Source organism: Schistocerca gregaria, chromosome 2 (genome assembly GCF_023897955.1).
Source record: "Schistocerca gregaria isolate iqSchGreg1 chromosome 2, iqSchGreg1.2, whole genome shotgun sequence".
In the NCBI taxonomy this organism is placed as follows: domain Eukaryota; kingdom Metazoa; phylum Arthropoda; class Insecta; order Orthoptera; family Acrididae; genus Schistocerca; species Schistocerca gregaria.
The window spans coordinates 83588142-83603892 of NC_064921.1; the positions used below are offsets into that span (position 1 = coordinate 83588142).

General features: G+C 41.8%; 1 protein-coding gene across 1 annotated transcript in view; it reads right to left on the bottom strand.

The window, feature by feature from the left end:
- Window positions 1-391: 391 nt before the first annotated feature.
- The window catches only part of LOC126335599 (dehydrogenase/reductase SDR family member 11-like), an 86559-nt gene continuing 71199 nt past the window's right edge, over window positions 392-15751 (bottom strand). The window contains exons 5-6 of the mRNA XM_049999049.1: window positions 11629-11772; window positions 392-578 (exon numbers count right to left, since the gene is read on the bottom strand). Of these exons, the coding sequence (XP_049855006.1) occupies window positions 537-578; window positions 11629-11772 (186 nt within the window). The 3' untranslated portion in view covers window positions 392-536. The remainder of the gene's footprint in view (window positions 579-11628; window positions 11773-15751) is intronic.

The window sequence follows — 15751 nt, forward strand, 5'->3', positions numbered from 1 at the left end:
TTGTCAGAACGCAGATGTGTACAAGTGTTTTGTAATTCCGTCTGACCCAATAGTCTGAAGCAGGTGTTTCAGTTGAACGCCTTTTCGATGACTTGTGTGTCCCTAACCTACCCCAATAACCCTACCGGAGCAAGGGGAAACTTGGAATCCGAATCATGGAGAATCTGCACTTTACTGAATGATGAAGGCTAGTTTAAGGGCAGACTGAAGCATTCCTAGGTCAGACCGGGATTAGATACTGCTACATTTTGGTCTGTAGGGAGTGCGTATAACCACTAGACACACAGGCTCGACAGAGATGGTTTAAAATCTTGGGCTTCAAAATAATACATGCAGGATAAAATCGTCATGTGTGATTTTTTCAGTCGTATTTTTTCTGAAATACTAGAAATACATTCAATAATTATTTAATCCGAATCATTAAAATAAATTGTTATGGATTAATCTTTTATAGGCTTAAAATTTTAATAAATTTGTTGTAAGACTTGTAAAAGTCTTAAACTTCTTTGTGGTCCTCGGTCGTACACCGAACGCTGTCAGTGGAGTGAGCCCGTAGCTCGAATGATGACGTCAGACACCTGAAACAGTAGAACGTTTAGTAGTTAGCACATACAACGGCTATTTCCTGAAAATGTGTGAATGATCTCAAATACAAATTTCGTACGCTACTCCCTCGAAGCAAGTTAGCTGTTTAGAAACGTTAGTATTAAGTGTAAAAAAAAATCACGAAAGATCCATTACCTAAAGAGTGCTTTACTCTGCAGCTCAATAATTTATTTAAAAATTTATTTAATGTAGCTGTAACATACGTTTTGCAATTGTTACACAGTTCAACATTCATCCAGACACAGAGCACAGTGCCTTTTGTGTGAGTAAAGAAGCCTATATGACTCATAGTTCTGTGGATAGAAACTGAAAGGAGCACATCAAGGAAATGACTGTACAGTGTTTCACTAACTGTGCACTATACAAGCTATTCTTGAGATTCGTTGGAGGAAGGAAACTTAAGACGTCTAAGAAAGAAATAATTTTTTCGCAGATTTTTCTCGTGGCCTTCAACAATGTACTTGAGTAACAAACGCTGCGCTGCTGTAGCGTGCCAACACGGATAGGAAATCTGAACATTTCTGGCATAACTTACAAGTTTCTAACGTCTATAACTGAGAAATTTGTTGATAAATTATCAGTAAATTATGTGGCATTAATTATATCCATTATGGATGGCGAACTGAAATACTGATTTACATAGATGGTTTATGTAGGTATGAATGCAATCACTAGCTTTTTGAGTCTCATACGACTTATTGCATCATTAAGTAGTTTTAGAGCAAGTGCAAGCTCAGTATCAGATGGAAAAGTTACAAGAACGTTGGAGTTTATTATAATAAAATTTGCATAATTTGGCAGCTATATTCTGATTGGCTTTCTCATTTTAACACTCACTGCAACAGTGTATTGTGATTGGCTGCCCCATTTTAGTACTACACTGAGATCTGCTGAAGAGGAGAGGGGCAGAGGATGTTAAGATGTAGGGGGAAAGAGGGAGAGGTGGCAGATGGGATACAAAGCACAGCTAACAACTAACTTTTTTTAAATTTCCGCAATGATGCATTTTTAAAATTTTTCTGCCACAGCCGTATTGGATATTTGAATTTCCTGCCATGGTTATCTTAGAATTTTCAGCCACTGCTGTGCCGACCAGTGGGTGAAACTTGAATTGTGTGCTGGATAGGACATTAATGTAGTACTTTTTGCGATTTAGTGCTTATTTTTCAAATGGCACTCTTGGTTAAGCTTTGAGGGTCATCAAAGTTGGAGAAACGTGAAGTCAAAGTCTCTTCCGATATTATGTGATATCCCTATTAGTAATGCGACCCAGCAGCAGTTCGATGAAATGCCAACTTCGAAGAAATGCACTATTTCCAAAAATAATTACCTAAGCTTCAGATGACTTGGTTGCACATGTAAAAACGACTGCCTCTGAACTGAACTCTCTCTCTCACACACACACACACACATGTGCAGCACACAAAGATTTAAAAATACATAAAAATCACCTGAATTGCGTTAAATGGTGCCATACACTCCTGGAAATTGAAATAAGAACACCGTGAATTCATTGTACCAGGAAGGGGAAACTTTATTGACACATTCCTGGGTCAGATACATCACATGATCACACTGACAGAACCACAGGCACATAGACACAGGCAACAGAGCATGCACAATGTCGGCACTAGTACAGTGTATATCCACCTTTCGCAGCAATGCAGGCTGCTATTCTCCCATGGAGACGATCGTAGAGATGCTGGATGTAGTCCTGTGGAACGGCTTGCCATGCCATTTCCACCTGGCGCCCCAGTTGGACCAGCGTTCGTGCTGGACGTGCAGACCAGGTGAGACGACGCTTCATCCAGTCCCAAACATGATCAATGGGGGACAGATCCGGAGATCTTGCTGGCCAGGGTAGTTGACTTACACCTTCTAGAGCACGTTGGGTGGCACGGGATACATGTGGACGTGCATTGTCCTGTTGGAACAGCAAGTTCCCTTGCCGGTCTAGGAATGGTAGAACGATGGGTTCGATGACGGTTTGGATGTATCGTGCACTATTCAGTGTCCCCTCGACGATCACCAGAGGTGTACGGCCAGTCTAAGAGATCGCTCCCCATACCATGATGCCGGGTGTTGTCCCTGTGTGCCTCGGTCGTATGCAGTCCTGATTGTGGCGCTCACCTGCACGGCGCCAAACACGCATACGACCATCATTGGCACCAAGGCAGAAGCGACTCTCGTCGCTGAAGACGACACGTCTCCATTCGTCCCTCCATTCACGCCTGTCGCGACACCACTGGAGGCGGGCTGCACGATGTTGGGGCGTGAGCGGAAGACGGTCTAACGGTGTGCGGGACTGTAGCCAAGCTTCATGGAGACGGTTGCGAATGGTCCTCGCCGATACCCCCAGGAGCAACAGTGTCCCTAATTTGCTGGGAAGTGGCGGTGCGGTCCCCTACGGCACTGCGTAGGACCCTACGGTCTAAGCGTGCATCCGTGCGTCGCTGCGGTCCGGTCCCAGGTCGACGGGCACGTGCACCTTCCGCCGACCTCTGGCGACAACATCGATGTACTGTGGAGACCTCACGCCCCACGTGTTGAGCTTTTCGGCAGTACGTCCACCCGGCCTCCCGCAAGCCCACTATACGCCCTTGCTCAAAGTCCGTCAACTGCACATACGGTTCACGTCCACGCTGTCGCGGCATGCTACCAGTGTTAAAGACTGCGATGGAGCTCCGTATGCCACGGCAAACTGGCTGACACTGACAGCGGCGGTGCACAAATGCTGCGCAGCTAGCGCCATTCGACGGCCAACACCGCGGTTCCTCGTGTGTCCACTGTGCCGTGCGTGTGATCATTGCTTGTACAGCCCTCTCGCAGTGTCCGGAGCAAGTATGGTGGGTCTGACACACCGGTGTCAATGTGTTCTTTTTTCCATTTCCAGGAGTGTATATATTTTCAAGTCTCTTTCTATTCTTCGCTATAAAAAAAATTGTTTATATCAAGTGCTAAGAAGACAAACAGACAGCCTGGATCACTGCCAGATATGGAAAAATTACATTTTCTAGGCCTAGTGTTGTGTAAGGCACAAACCCCCACAGATTAAATATTTCCACATCTAAGTGCTTTACAAGTGTCCTAAAGTTATGTCCACGTTTAAAATACGTAAAGGGTGTCGTCATACATACATTTAAAAAAAGTTTTGCTTCATCCCGGTTCCTAGAATCCCTGAAAATGGTTCAAATGGCTCTGATCACTATGGGACTTAACATCTGAGGCCATCAATCCCCTAGAAGTACTTAAACCAGACTAACCTAAGGACATCATACATATCCATGCCCGAGGCAGGATTCGAACCTGCGACCGTAGCGGTCGTGCGGTTCCAGACTCAAGGGCTTACAACAGCTCGGCCACAAGGGCACGGCCAGAACTTCTGAAGATAGACGTTGACTGTGGATATTATGTCACAGACACAATCCCTTTGACTGTTCAGAGATGTCACTAAACCTGCCCAAAGATATAAATAACCATGCACTCGCAGCACCTATTGGCCAGGGAGGCCTGCCAAACAGTTCTCGTCATTCCACGAGCAAGTAGATACACGGCTCGTGTTGACCGTACTTCAACCATGCCTAAACGGTTGATACCGTAGATCGATCGAGTCTAAATTGTTAATTTGTGCCAGAAAGGACTCTCGACAAGGTCAGTGCACAGGCATCTCGAAGTGAACCAAAGCGATGTTGTTCGGACATGGAGGAGATACAGAGAGACAGGAACTGTCGATGACATGCCTCGTTCAGGCTGGCCAAGGGCTACTACTGCAGTGGACGACCGCTACCTATGGATTATGGTTCGGAGGAACCCTGACAGCAACGCCACCACGTAGACTAAGGCTTTTCGTGCAGTCACAGGACGTCATGTTACGACTAAAACTGTGGCAATAGGCTGCATGACGCACAACTTCACTCCCGACGTCCATGGCGAGGTACAGATAGGCCCAACAACTTGGTGAGTGGACAGCTCAGGACTGGCATAACGTTCTCTTCCCCGATGAGTGTCGCATATTCCTTCAACCAGACAATTGTCGGAGACGTGTTTGTAGGCTACCCGGTCGGGCTGAACGTCTTAGACACACTATCCAGCGAGTGCAGCAAGGTGGAGGGTTCCCTCATGTTTTGGGGTGGCATTATGTGTGGCCGACGTACGCTGCTGGTGGTCATGAAAGGCGCCCTAATGGCTGTACGATACGTGAATGCCATCCTCCGATCGATAGTGCAAACATATCGGTATCATATTAGCGAGGCATTCGTCTTACTGGACGACAATTCGTGCCCCCATCGTGCACATGTTGTGTAAGACTTCCTTCAGGACAACTACATTGCTCATCTAGAGTGTCCAGCATGTTCTCCAGACATGAACCCTGTCGCACATGCCTGGCATAGATTAAAAAGGGCTGTTTATGGATGACGTGACCCACCAACCACTCTGAGGGGTCTATGCCGAATCGCCGTTAAGGAATGGGACAATCTGGGCCATCAGTGCCTTGATGAACTTGTGGATAGTATGCCACGACGAATACGGGCATGCATCGATGCAAGAGGACGTGCTACTGGGTATTAGAGGTGCTGGTGAGTACAGCAATCCTGACCACCACCTCTAAAGGTCTCGCTGTATGGTGGTACAACGTGCAATGTGTGGTTCTCATGAGCAATAAAAAGGGTGGAAATGATGTTTATGTCGATCTATATTTGAATTTTCTGTACCGTTTCGGGAACTCTCGGAACCGAGGTGATACAAAACTTTTTTTGATGTGTGTATAAACGTGACCATACATTATCGATGGCTTGTAGAACAAGCTATCATCATCTGTTGCTTTTAAAAAATTTCCGATAGTGTTGCTCCATAACAGTCACCAGCACAAAGAGGGCAAAAGTAATGCATCACGTTCTATTCTATAAAATGTTATCGGAATTATTAACAGCCTAATATTGCTTTTTATTTGCATTTGAAGTAAGTGTAATAGAGTTTAAATAACAAACGAACTTTTAAGGAAGACTATAAATGTATCAATACGAATTATGTTGTGAAGGCTCACTAAAACGTTTATGAGCTTTATTTCATATAATCAGCTATTAAACAGCACCAAAAGTCACGTAACATACGTAATCAAGAGACAGACTTACACAAAACATAGCCAATAAACAAACTAGATGTTCAAGCACCATTTTAGGAAGGAATGAGAAGACTTTTTGACGAGATTTTATGTGATATACAGCTTAAACTATGTATTTGTGTAATATACTAGGTGAGCTGCATGGTGCAAATTGTTTATTTTCAGCATATGACGATCAAAGACGTTGCTGGAATGGGAGAGTGATAACACATAGCAAAAGACAATGGAGTAACAAGTCAGAAACGGAAATTTGATGTTTTGAAAGTAAAATTTTAGGCACAAATATAAAATTATTTGTAATTTATTATGTACAAAACACATACAGGTTGGTTATCATAATTCACAGGTATCATTACGGATCTGTGATCGTGGACGGAAATTTGCTCCGAAATGATGCTGGACTATTCCAGAAAATACGTATGTAAAATTTCGAGCACAAAACAAGTACTGTAATAAACATGTTAAATAGTTCCAAAATGTAAGTGCCAATGTGGAAGTTTTTCACCAGTGCAGAAGGCAAATATCATGTGGTCCAAAGCACTCTATATCCATAAAGTAATTGGAAATGGAGTTATAGCTCCGAACCAGACTGCATAGCAATTTAAAAATAAAATTTGTTACTGATGACCGAATATTTATTAATGATCCCTAATCCACCTGTCACAGTTACAGAGAGCACATGGATTTATGTCTACTAATAACAAAACACACTTGGCACTATCGTGATGAGTTAATTGTTCTATAATATTTAAGAAATACACATGAATTGCATACTGGAACTACAGCTAAAAGCTATTAGTTAAACAGCACTTATTGACAACAAAAGTTTAACTGTTGTACCTCAATTTGAAAGGACAATGGACATTAAAATTAAACATTACCACATTTAAATTATCTGTATAATATAATACAATTCATATAGCTTGCTTATTGTCAGTACTAAACTAAATGATGAAATAAATGAAAAGTGTAGTTCAGCCTCTGTATCATGCATTAACGTCATCCTAATGCATAAGAATCTGTTCTATAACATTGACAGGAATTAGCAAAGTAAACCATGTTGTGCAGCTACAACATTTAATACTCGTAAAGGCAGTTTCAGCTAATTCACCATTCATCCATACATTCTTCTGTGGTTGGAATGAATTTAGCACAGCAATGCGATCAGAATGCCCACCACCAGCATACTTTTATTGTTGATGCTGTAAAACAGTCAAACAACGATAGTCCAACAAAAACCTCTGAGAAGGTAAAGCTGCTGCAACATGATTCCCCCAGCATCATCATCTTACCAAATCTTGATTCAATCTGCAACCTGTGACGGATCTGTCTCCATCAAATAAATTCATCATTATTTATCTTATCACTTTAATTCTCTATGTAAGAACTAATGTTAACGTAAATGGAGCTTACTATTGTGAAATTTAGTCTTTCACTCTATTATCCACAGCCATTGTTCTCCTCTTCATTAGACATTATATCATTATCATGTAAATTATTGCACATCGCTTTTGAAGCCAGCAAGAAAATTTTTCGCTATACCAATTCATGTGTGCCTGGAATGTCTTCTTCCTTATCATAATACTTTTCTTTTTAATCTTATAAGACAGTTAATTTACAATAGTAATGACACGTGTGATTTGTGCTCAAAATGTTCCATATTTTGAGAAATCTTGTTTTTGTGGAAAGTTTGAATTTTTGTTCATGTTCAGAGGTCTGCAATTATACTTGGTTACTATGGTGTGGAACCTCCATGCACTGTGTACTTGATAAAGGATAAATAATTTTACTTTGTTGCCAAAGATTTAATTTTAGTGGTACCATCTTGTTGCATCTTTGTCTCTGCTACATTTAATCTGCAATATTCCAGGTCAGCCCTTGGTCATCTTGTCTTGAATGTAGAGTGTTTGTATTACGTATTTCTGTACTACAAAAATATGCAGTTTAAGTGATATATCACCATAAAATCTCGTGAAAACACCTTCTTTCTACGTTCTTACAATGGTGTTTCGTCTGTTCTTTTGGCTGTATTGTGTGTGAAAAAGGTATTTACTTCATTTATTTTAATTAGATTTCTATATTACTTAGTAGTCAGGTAGCTTTCACACGTGGTTGTGCTCACATAGCAGTAGTTTTGTTATGATGATTGATGGTGAGTAAGTAATCTAGTTTCGGTAACATCTTTCCTCATGTGTATGCCTGTTAGGGTAAGCACAGTTAATGATGTGCACCCCATACTCTCTCCTACCAAGCTGTCTCACTGGCATGCACAGCGTCGCTGCCAAGCTGTGTGTATTGAGGGACATTGGAAGCAGGATGCATTGTAATAGTGATATAGTTGTACATTATACAGTTTGCACATTACGCCATAAAGAATGTGGGAGTATGGATTAAACACATTGCAGATTGCATAAGCATTGCACTCATTACTTTGAATCCTACCACGTAGCACATATCAACCAATAAACGCATTTTCAAAAATATGGGGAAGAACAAAAGTTAGATAGAAATGGCTTTTTCAAAGAGTAAATTTTTTCCCCTAATCCACGTAATATTCTTTAAATTAGTATGTATCTGCTACTAAACAGTATGTAAAGCATCCTACATGCATCCACATGGTTGAAGCTAGCTCCACACCAGATTTTGTAAAATCGGTTAGTCGTGAAAATGGAACTGAGTTACGTTCGCATTTATAATATTGGTATGGAAAAAAATTTAATATATCTGTTTCTGCATGAGTCGATTTTGACGAAATGCAACATACATGGTGTCCCAAACAATGCTGTAAGAGTGTCGCTAATGACAGCCGAATGGGTCCCGCTAAGAAAAGAAATGGCACCGCAGATCTTCAGTCCTGGCTGTCGGGTCGACAATCAGTTTGGTATCCCAACAGTGTCCAGGTCGGCTCCAGACACTTCTTCTCTGGTCATCAGGACTCAGTTCGAAGTGGGACTCATCACTGAAGACTGTTCTACTCCAGTCACCGAGATGCAGCCATTCGGATTATTCCTTTGTGGTGCGTCGTTTTCTTCTTTTGTTCTGTCTTAGAGTGTATCATGCAGAAAACTCGGCTAAACATCAGAGAGCACCCCAGCTATACTATCATCTGTTTGTGCTGAGCCACATTTAGACTCAATAGAATATGGAACTGATGCAGTTATAATTGGTGGAGATTTCAATCTACCCTCGATTTGTTGGCGAAAATACATGTGGTAGACAGAAAACACCTACCGAAATTGTACTAAATGCTTTCTCTGAGAATTACTTTGAACAATTAGTTCGTGAGCCCACGCGAATTGTAAATGGTTGCGAAAACACACTTGACATTTTAGTCACAAATAATCTTGATCTAATAGAGAGCGCCATGACGGATACAGGGATTAGAGAACACAAGGTCATTGTAGCAAGGCTCAAAATCACATCAACAAACCCACTAAAAATAAACGCAAAATATATCTGTTTAAAACAGCAGATAAAAATTCGCTTGATGCCTTCCTGAGAGAGTGTCTCCATTCCTTCCAAGCTAATTATGTAAGTGTAGACCAGATATGGCTCAAATTCAAAGATACAGTATCGACAGCAATAGATGGATTCATACTGCATAAGTTAATAAGAGACGGGACTGATCCACCATGGTACACAAAACACGCCAGAACACTGTTGCAGAAGCAACGAAAAAAGCATGCCAAATTCAGAAGAGCGCAAAATCCCCAAAACTGGCTAAGTTTCACGGAAGCTCGAAATTTAGTGCGGACGTCAATGCGAGATGCTTTTAATAGGTTCCACAATGAAACATTGTCTCAAAATATGGTAGCAAACCCAAAGAGATTCTGGTCGTATGTAAAGTACACCAGTGGCAAAAAACAATAACATCAATGCGCGATAGCGATGAAAATGTTACCGATGATGGTGCCGCTAAAGCGGAGTTACTAAATACAGTTTTCCATAATTCCTTCACCAAAGAAGACGAAATAAATATTTCATAATTGGAAACCAGAACATCTGTTAGCATGAGTGACATAAAAGTAGATATCTTGGATGCTGAGAAACAGCTCAAATCACTTAAGAAAGGCAAGTCGTCCGGTCCAGATGGCATACCAATCAGGTTTCTTTCAGAGTATGCAGACACAATAGCGCCTTTCTTAGCAGTCATATACAACCGCTCACTTGACGAAAGGTCTGTTCCTAAAGAATAAAAAGTAGCACAGGTCACACCCATATTCAAGAAAGGAAATAGGATTAACCCATTGAATTACAGACCAATATAATTGACCTCAATTTGCTGTAGCATTTTGGAACATATACTGTACTAATCGCCTTGAAGAAAATGGCTAATTGATACATAACCAACACGGATTCAGAAAGTATCGTTCTCGTGCAACACAGCTAGCTCTTTATTCCAAAGAAGTAATGAGTGCTGTAGACAAGGGATCTCACATCGATTCCATATTCCTATATTTCCAGAAGGCTTTTGATACCGTTCCTCACAACCGACTATTAATCAAATTGCGTACATATGGAGTGTCGTGTCAGTTGTGTGACTGGATTCGTGATTTCCTCAGAGAGGTCACAGTTCGTAGTGATAGTAAATCATCGGGTAGAACATAAGTGATATCTGGCGTTCCGCAAGGTAGTGTCATAGGTCCTCTGCTGTTTCTGATTTACGTAAATGGTCTAGGTGATATTCTGAGAAGCCCCCTTGGATTGTTTGCAGATGACGCTGTAATTTACCGTCTAGTAAAATCATTTGACGTTCAATGCCAATTACAAAATGATCTAAAGAGAATTTCTGTATGGTGCGAAAAGTGGCAATTGGCACTAAACAAAGGAAAGTGCGAGGTCATCCATATGGGTACTAAAAGAAATCCGATAAATTTTGGGTATACGATAAATCTCACAAATCTATGGGCTGTCAATTCGACTAAATACCTAGGAATTACAATACTTAAATTGGTAAGACCACATAGATAATACTGTGGGGAAGGCGAAACAAAGACCGCGCTTTGTTGGCAGAACACTTAGAAGATGCGGCAAACCCAATAAAGAGACAGCCTACACTACACTTGCCCTTCCTCTGCTGGAATATTTCTGCGCGGTGTGGGAACCTTAACCAGGTAGGATTGACGGAGGGCATCGAAAAAGTGCAAAGAAGGGCAGCTCGATTCGTGTTATTGCGCAATAGGGGTGAGAGTGTCACTGACATGATACGCGAGTTGGGGTGGCAGTCACTGAAACAAAGGAGGTTTTCTTTGAGCCGAGATATATCTACGAAATTTCAATCACCAACTTTCTCTTCCGAATGCGAAAATATTTTGTTGATACCCACCTACGTAGCGAGAAATGATCATAATAATAAAATAAGAGAAATCAAAGCTCGAACGGAAATATTTAGGTTTTCCTTTTTCCCACATGCCATTCGAGTGTGGAATGGTAGAGAAGTAGTATGAAAATGATTCGATGAACCCTCTGCCAGGAACTTAAGTGTGAATTGCAGAGTAACCATGTAGATGTAGATTTTTTTTTTTTTTTTTTTTTTGTCGTCAGTCTACTGACTGGTTTGATGCGGCCCGCCACGAATTCCTTTCCTGTGCTAACCTCTTCATCTCAGAGTTGCACTTGCAACCTACGTCCTCAATTATTTGCTTGACGTATTCCAATCTCTGTCTTCCTCTACAGTTTTTGCCCTCTACAGCTCCCTCTAGTACCATGAAAGTCATTCCCTCATGTCTTAGCAGATGTCCTATCATCCTGTCCCTTCTCCTTATTAGTGTTTTCCACATATTCCTTTCCTGTCCGATTCTGCATAGAACCTCCTCATTCCTTACCTTATCAGTCCACCTAATTTTCAACATCGGGTACAGGGTAGATGTAGAGGCCCTATAAGCCCACTGGCGACTTACCATCACGTGCGGCTCCTGTGACAGCATGTACAACACTGCCTGTGCCACGTCGTCTGGCTGTAGGCAAGGGGAATCCCACAAGGCTTGGTTATCTTCACTCACGTTCTTCGAGATCTCCGTCTTCACCAGCGCAGGGGATACTTCCTGAAACAAACGTTTACCACTGTGTAAGAGCACCTCGTGTTCGTTTTAAAATACATAAGCGTATTTGCCAGGGCTGTATTTAGGATCCATAGACAAGGAGGTTTAACCTGTGGTGCAAGTTCTATAAGTGCAGTACTCGTAGTAACTAACTCGCAAATGTGGAATTTTACCGGAGCTTTGAAGTTAAAATCCTATAACTCAGTATTTAACGTTTATTACGTAGAGCGATCAGAAACAGCCTGAAATGCTTGTAAGGGTGTTGCAGGGTGCTGTACTGAGAAATAGTTGTTAAGAAAAAAATTCGATGCGTTGCACCGTTCGCAAGTTAATTAGCACTGAAGTTACCCAGTCATGTCGTAAGCGCGCAAATTCAAATGGCCCGCCAGATACTATTAGTGTCGGTTGTCCTCGGTTTTCTGTGATTTTCCTACATTGCTTCAAGCAAATGCTGGGATGGTTCCTATTTCCCTCCCCATCCTTCCCTGATCCGATGAGACTGGTGACCTCTCTGTTTGGTCTCTTCCCCCAGATCAACCAGTCCTCTCTAGCTGACCGATTCGTAGGAGGTCCCATCGTTACCTCTAGATGTCACTCCTACGCTAATTAAATACGAACAGACAACGATAGACACATCATTACTGCAAACAACTTATACATACAAACTATCATCATGATTCAGTCTACGTATAAATGAAAACCGTATCAAAATCTGTACAGTAGTTCCTACGGTACGCCGTCACATGTAGACAGTAAACTGCGGCATGGGCTTTAACATGTAATGTTTATAGAATGTATAACATTTTAGTACATGGTTCATCATTTAATGATAACGAAAATTTAAGAGCATTGAAATCATTAAGGTATTCCACAGGATTTATTAACACCACTACAAACTACATCTTCCTTTTTTGTTTTTGGTCATGTCTTCTGACTGGTTTGATGACGCCCAGCACGAATTCCTCTCCTGTGCCAACCTTTTCACCTCAGATTAGCACTTGCATCCTACGTCCTCTATTATTTGCTGGATGTCTTCCAATCGCTGGCTTCCTATACAGTTTTTTCCTTCTACAGTTCCCTCTAGTACCATGGAAGTCATTCCCTCATGTCTTGACAGATGTCCTATCATCCTGTCCCTCCTTCTTATCAGTGTTTTCCACATATTTCTCGCCTCTCCGATTCTGCATAGAACCACATTTGTCACCTTAACAGTCCACCTAATTTTTAACATTCGTCTGTAGCACCACATCTCAAATGTTTCGATTCTCTTCTGTTCCGGTTTTCACACAGTCCTTCACTACCATGCAATGTTGTACTCCAGACGTACATTCTCAAAAACCTCTTCCTCCTATTAAGGCCGATATTTGATATTAGTAGACTTGTCTGGGCCAGGAATGCCCTTTTTGCCATTGCTAGTCTCCTTTTTATGTCCTCCTTGCTACGTCCGTCACTCGTTATTTTGCTGCCTAGGTAACAGAATTTCTTAACTTCATCTACTTCGCGACCATCGATCCTGATGTTAGGTTTCTCGCTGCTCTCATTTCTACTACTTCTCATACTTTCGTCTTTCTTCGATTTATTCTCCGTCTATGCTCTGTAATCATTAGACTGTTCATTCCATTCAGCATATCAGGTAATTCTTCTTCTCTTTCACTCAGGATAGCAATGTCATCAGCGAATCATATCATTGATATGCTTTCACCTTCAATTTTAATTCCATTTCTCAACTTTTCTTTTATTTCCATCATTGCTTCCTCGATGAACACACTAAACAGTAGGGGCGAAACATTACATCCTTGTTTTACACCTTTTTAATACGAGTACTTCGCTCATGGTCGTCCACTCTTATTATTCACTCTTGACTGTTGTGCATATTGTATATGACCCGTCTCTCCCTATAGCTTACCCCCATATTTCTCAGAATTCCGAACATCTTGCACCATTTTACGTTGTCAAACGCTTTTCCCAGGTTGACAGATCCTATAAACGTGTCTTGATTTTTCTTTAGTCTTGCTTCCATTATTAACCGCAACGTCAGAATTGCCTCACTAGTGCCTTTACCTTTTCTGAAGCCAAACTGACCGTCGTCAACCGCATCCTCAATTTCCTTATCCATTCTTCTGTATATTATTCTTGTCAGTAACTTCGGTACATGAGCTGGTAAGCTGATTGTGCGGTAATTCTCGCACTTGTCAGCTCTTGCCGTCTTCGAAATTGTGTGTATGGTGTTTTTCCGAAAGTCACATGGTATGTCGCCAGACTCATACATTCCAGACACCAACATGAATAGTCGTTTTGTTGCCACTTCCCACTACAATTTTAGAAATTGTAATGGAATGATATCTACCATTTCTGCCTTATTTGACCTTAAGTTCTCCAAAGCTCTTTTAAATTCTAATACCAGGTCCCCTATCTCTTCTAAATTGACTCCTGATTCTTCTTGTAGCACAAATCTTGCCCTCATAGAGGCTTTCAATGTATTCTTTTCACGTATCCGCTCTCTCGTCTACATTTTTTAACAGTGGAATTCCCATTGCACTCTTAATGTTAGCACCTTTTGTTTTTAATGTCACCGAAGGTTGTTTTGACTTTCCTGTATGCTGCGTCTGTCCCACTGACAATCATTTCCATTCCGATTCCTTCACATTCTTCATGCAGCCATTTCGCCTTAGCTCCCCTGCACTTACTATTTATTTCATTCCTCAGCGACTTGTATTTCTGTATTCCTGAGCCTCGCGGAACATTTTGTACTTCCTTCTTTCGTCGATCAATTGAAATATTTCTTCTGTTACCCATGGTTTATTAGCAATTACCTTCTTTGTACCTATGTTTTCTTTCCCAACTTATGTTATCGCCCTTTTTAGGGATGTCCATTCCTATTCAACTGTACTGCCTACTGAGATATTCCGTATTGCTGTATCTATAGCCTTAGAGAACGTCAAGCTTACGCTGCCTTTGAGAAAAGTTCTGGGAACATCTCGAGACGTCGCTATTCAAACACACGAAGCCTCTGGCGTGTGGGTGGCCATGCGCCTCTTGTCTCACCAGCAGAACAAGGATTCAGGTATTTGCGAACACACAATTTAACTTACACCTGCCCAGACCTCCTCTAAGAAAGTCCCGGTCAATATACTCTTAACACATAACGCAATTACTGAAGGTCGCATATTAACATGTGACTAATCTCTTGCCTTTGAGGTCTAACAAGTGAATAAACACGTCACCTATCACAGTGGCGTTAAGAACCCATCACTCTCGCTCTCAAAACGCTCTCGTAATACGCCAGACTTACCTGAGAGCTGTGTCTGTGTTACCTGACGATTTTCTCTGACGAATTCATCAACCCGATTCCGGCGAGCCTCCTCAGATTCAGAACACTGTTGTCCACTCCGAGCTCTGTCACACACGTTGAGGTTATCACCACTGTTTCTTTCATTACAAGCACGAACAACCCAAAGTCACACATTACTGGCGTTGACACAATCATCACCGTACACAGCTTTCTTTCTCCTATGGAGGCACGTTTTCTGCGGTTAGAAACGCGATTACAACACACTGTTTCTCATTTAGCGACTTATTTACGTTACCACAACCGACATATTAGACGCTGCAATGCGGAGCCCTCTAGTGGCAGAGGGAGGTAACTTGCGTCAGCGAGCGGGAAAGTGGACTGAGTGATACGCAAGACATGTAATACCTCAACTGCTGTTAAGGACAGAATAAAATTTCAGAGACATTGCTCTTCAGCACATCATTGTACTTTGTGTGATTCAAGGATTCTGACACAGATCGCTGCCCTTTCCGAGTTTACAGAGGAGTCGAGCTTCCGACCTCCATGTTATGTTATGAGGCGTGGACGTTCAACACATTGTCACCTACTGGTCGTTTCATCGTCCTTCAGCCACTTTTCGTAGATGTTCACAATAGTACTACACAAGCAGCCGTGTAGCCACGGAATTTCCGAGATCTTCGTTCTCACATG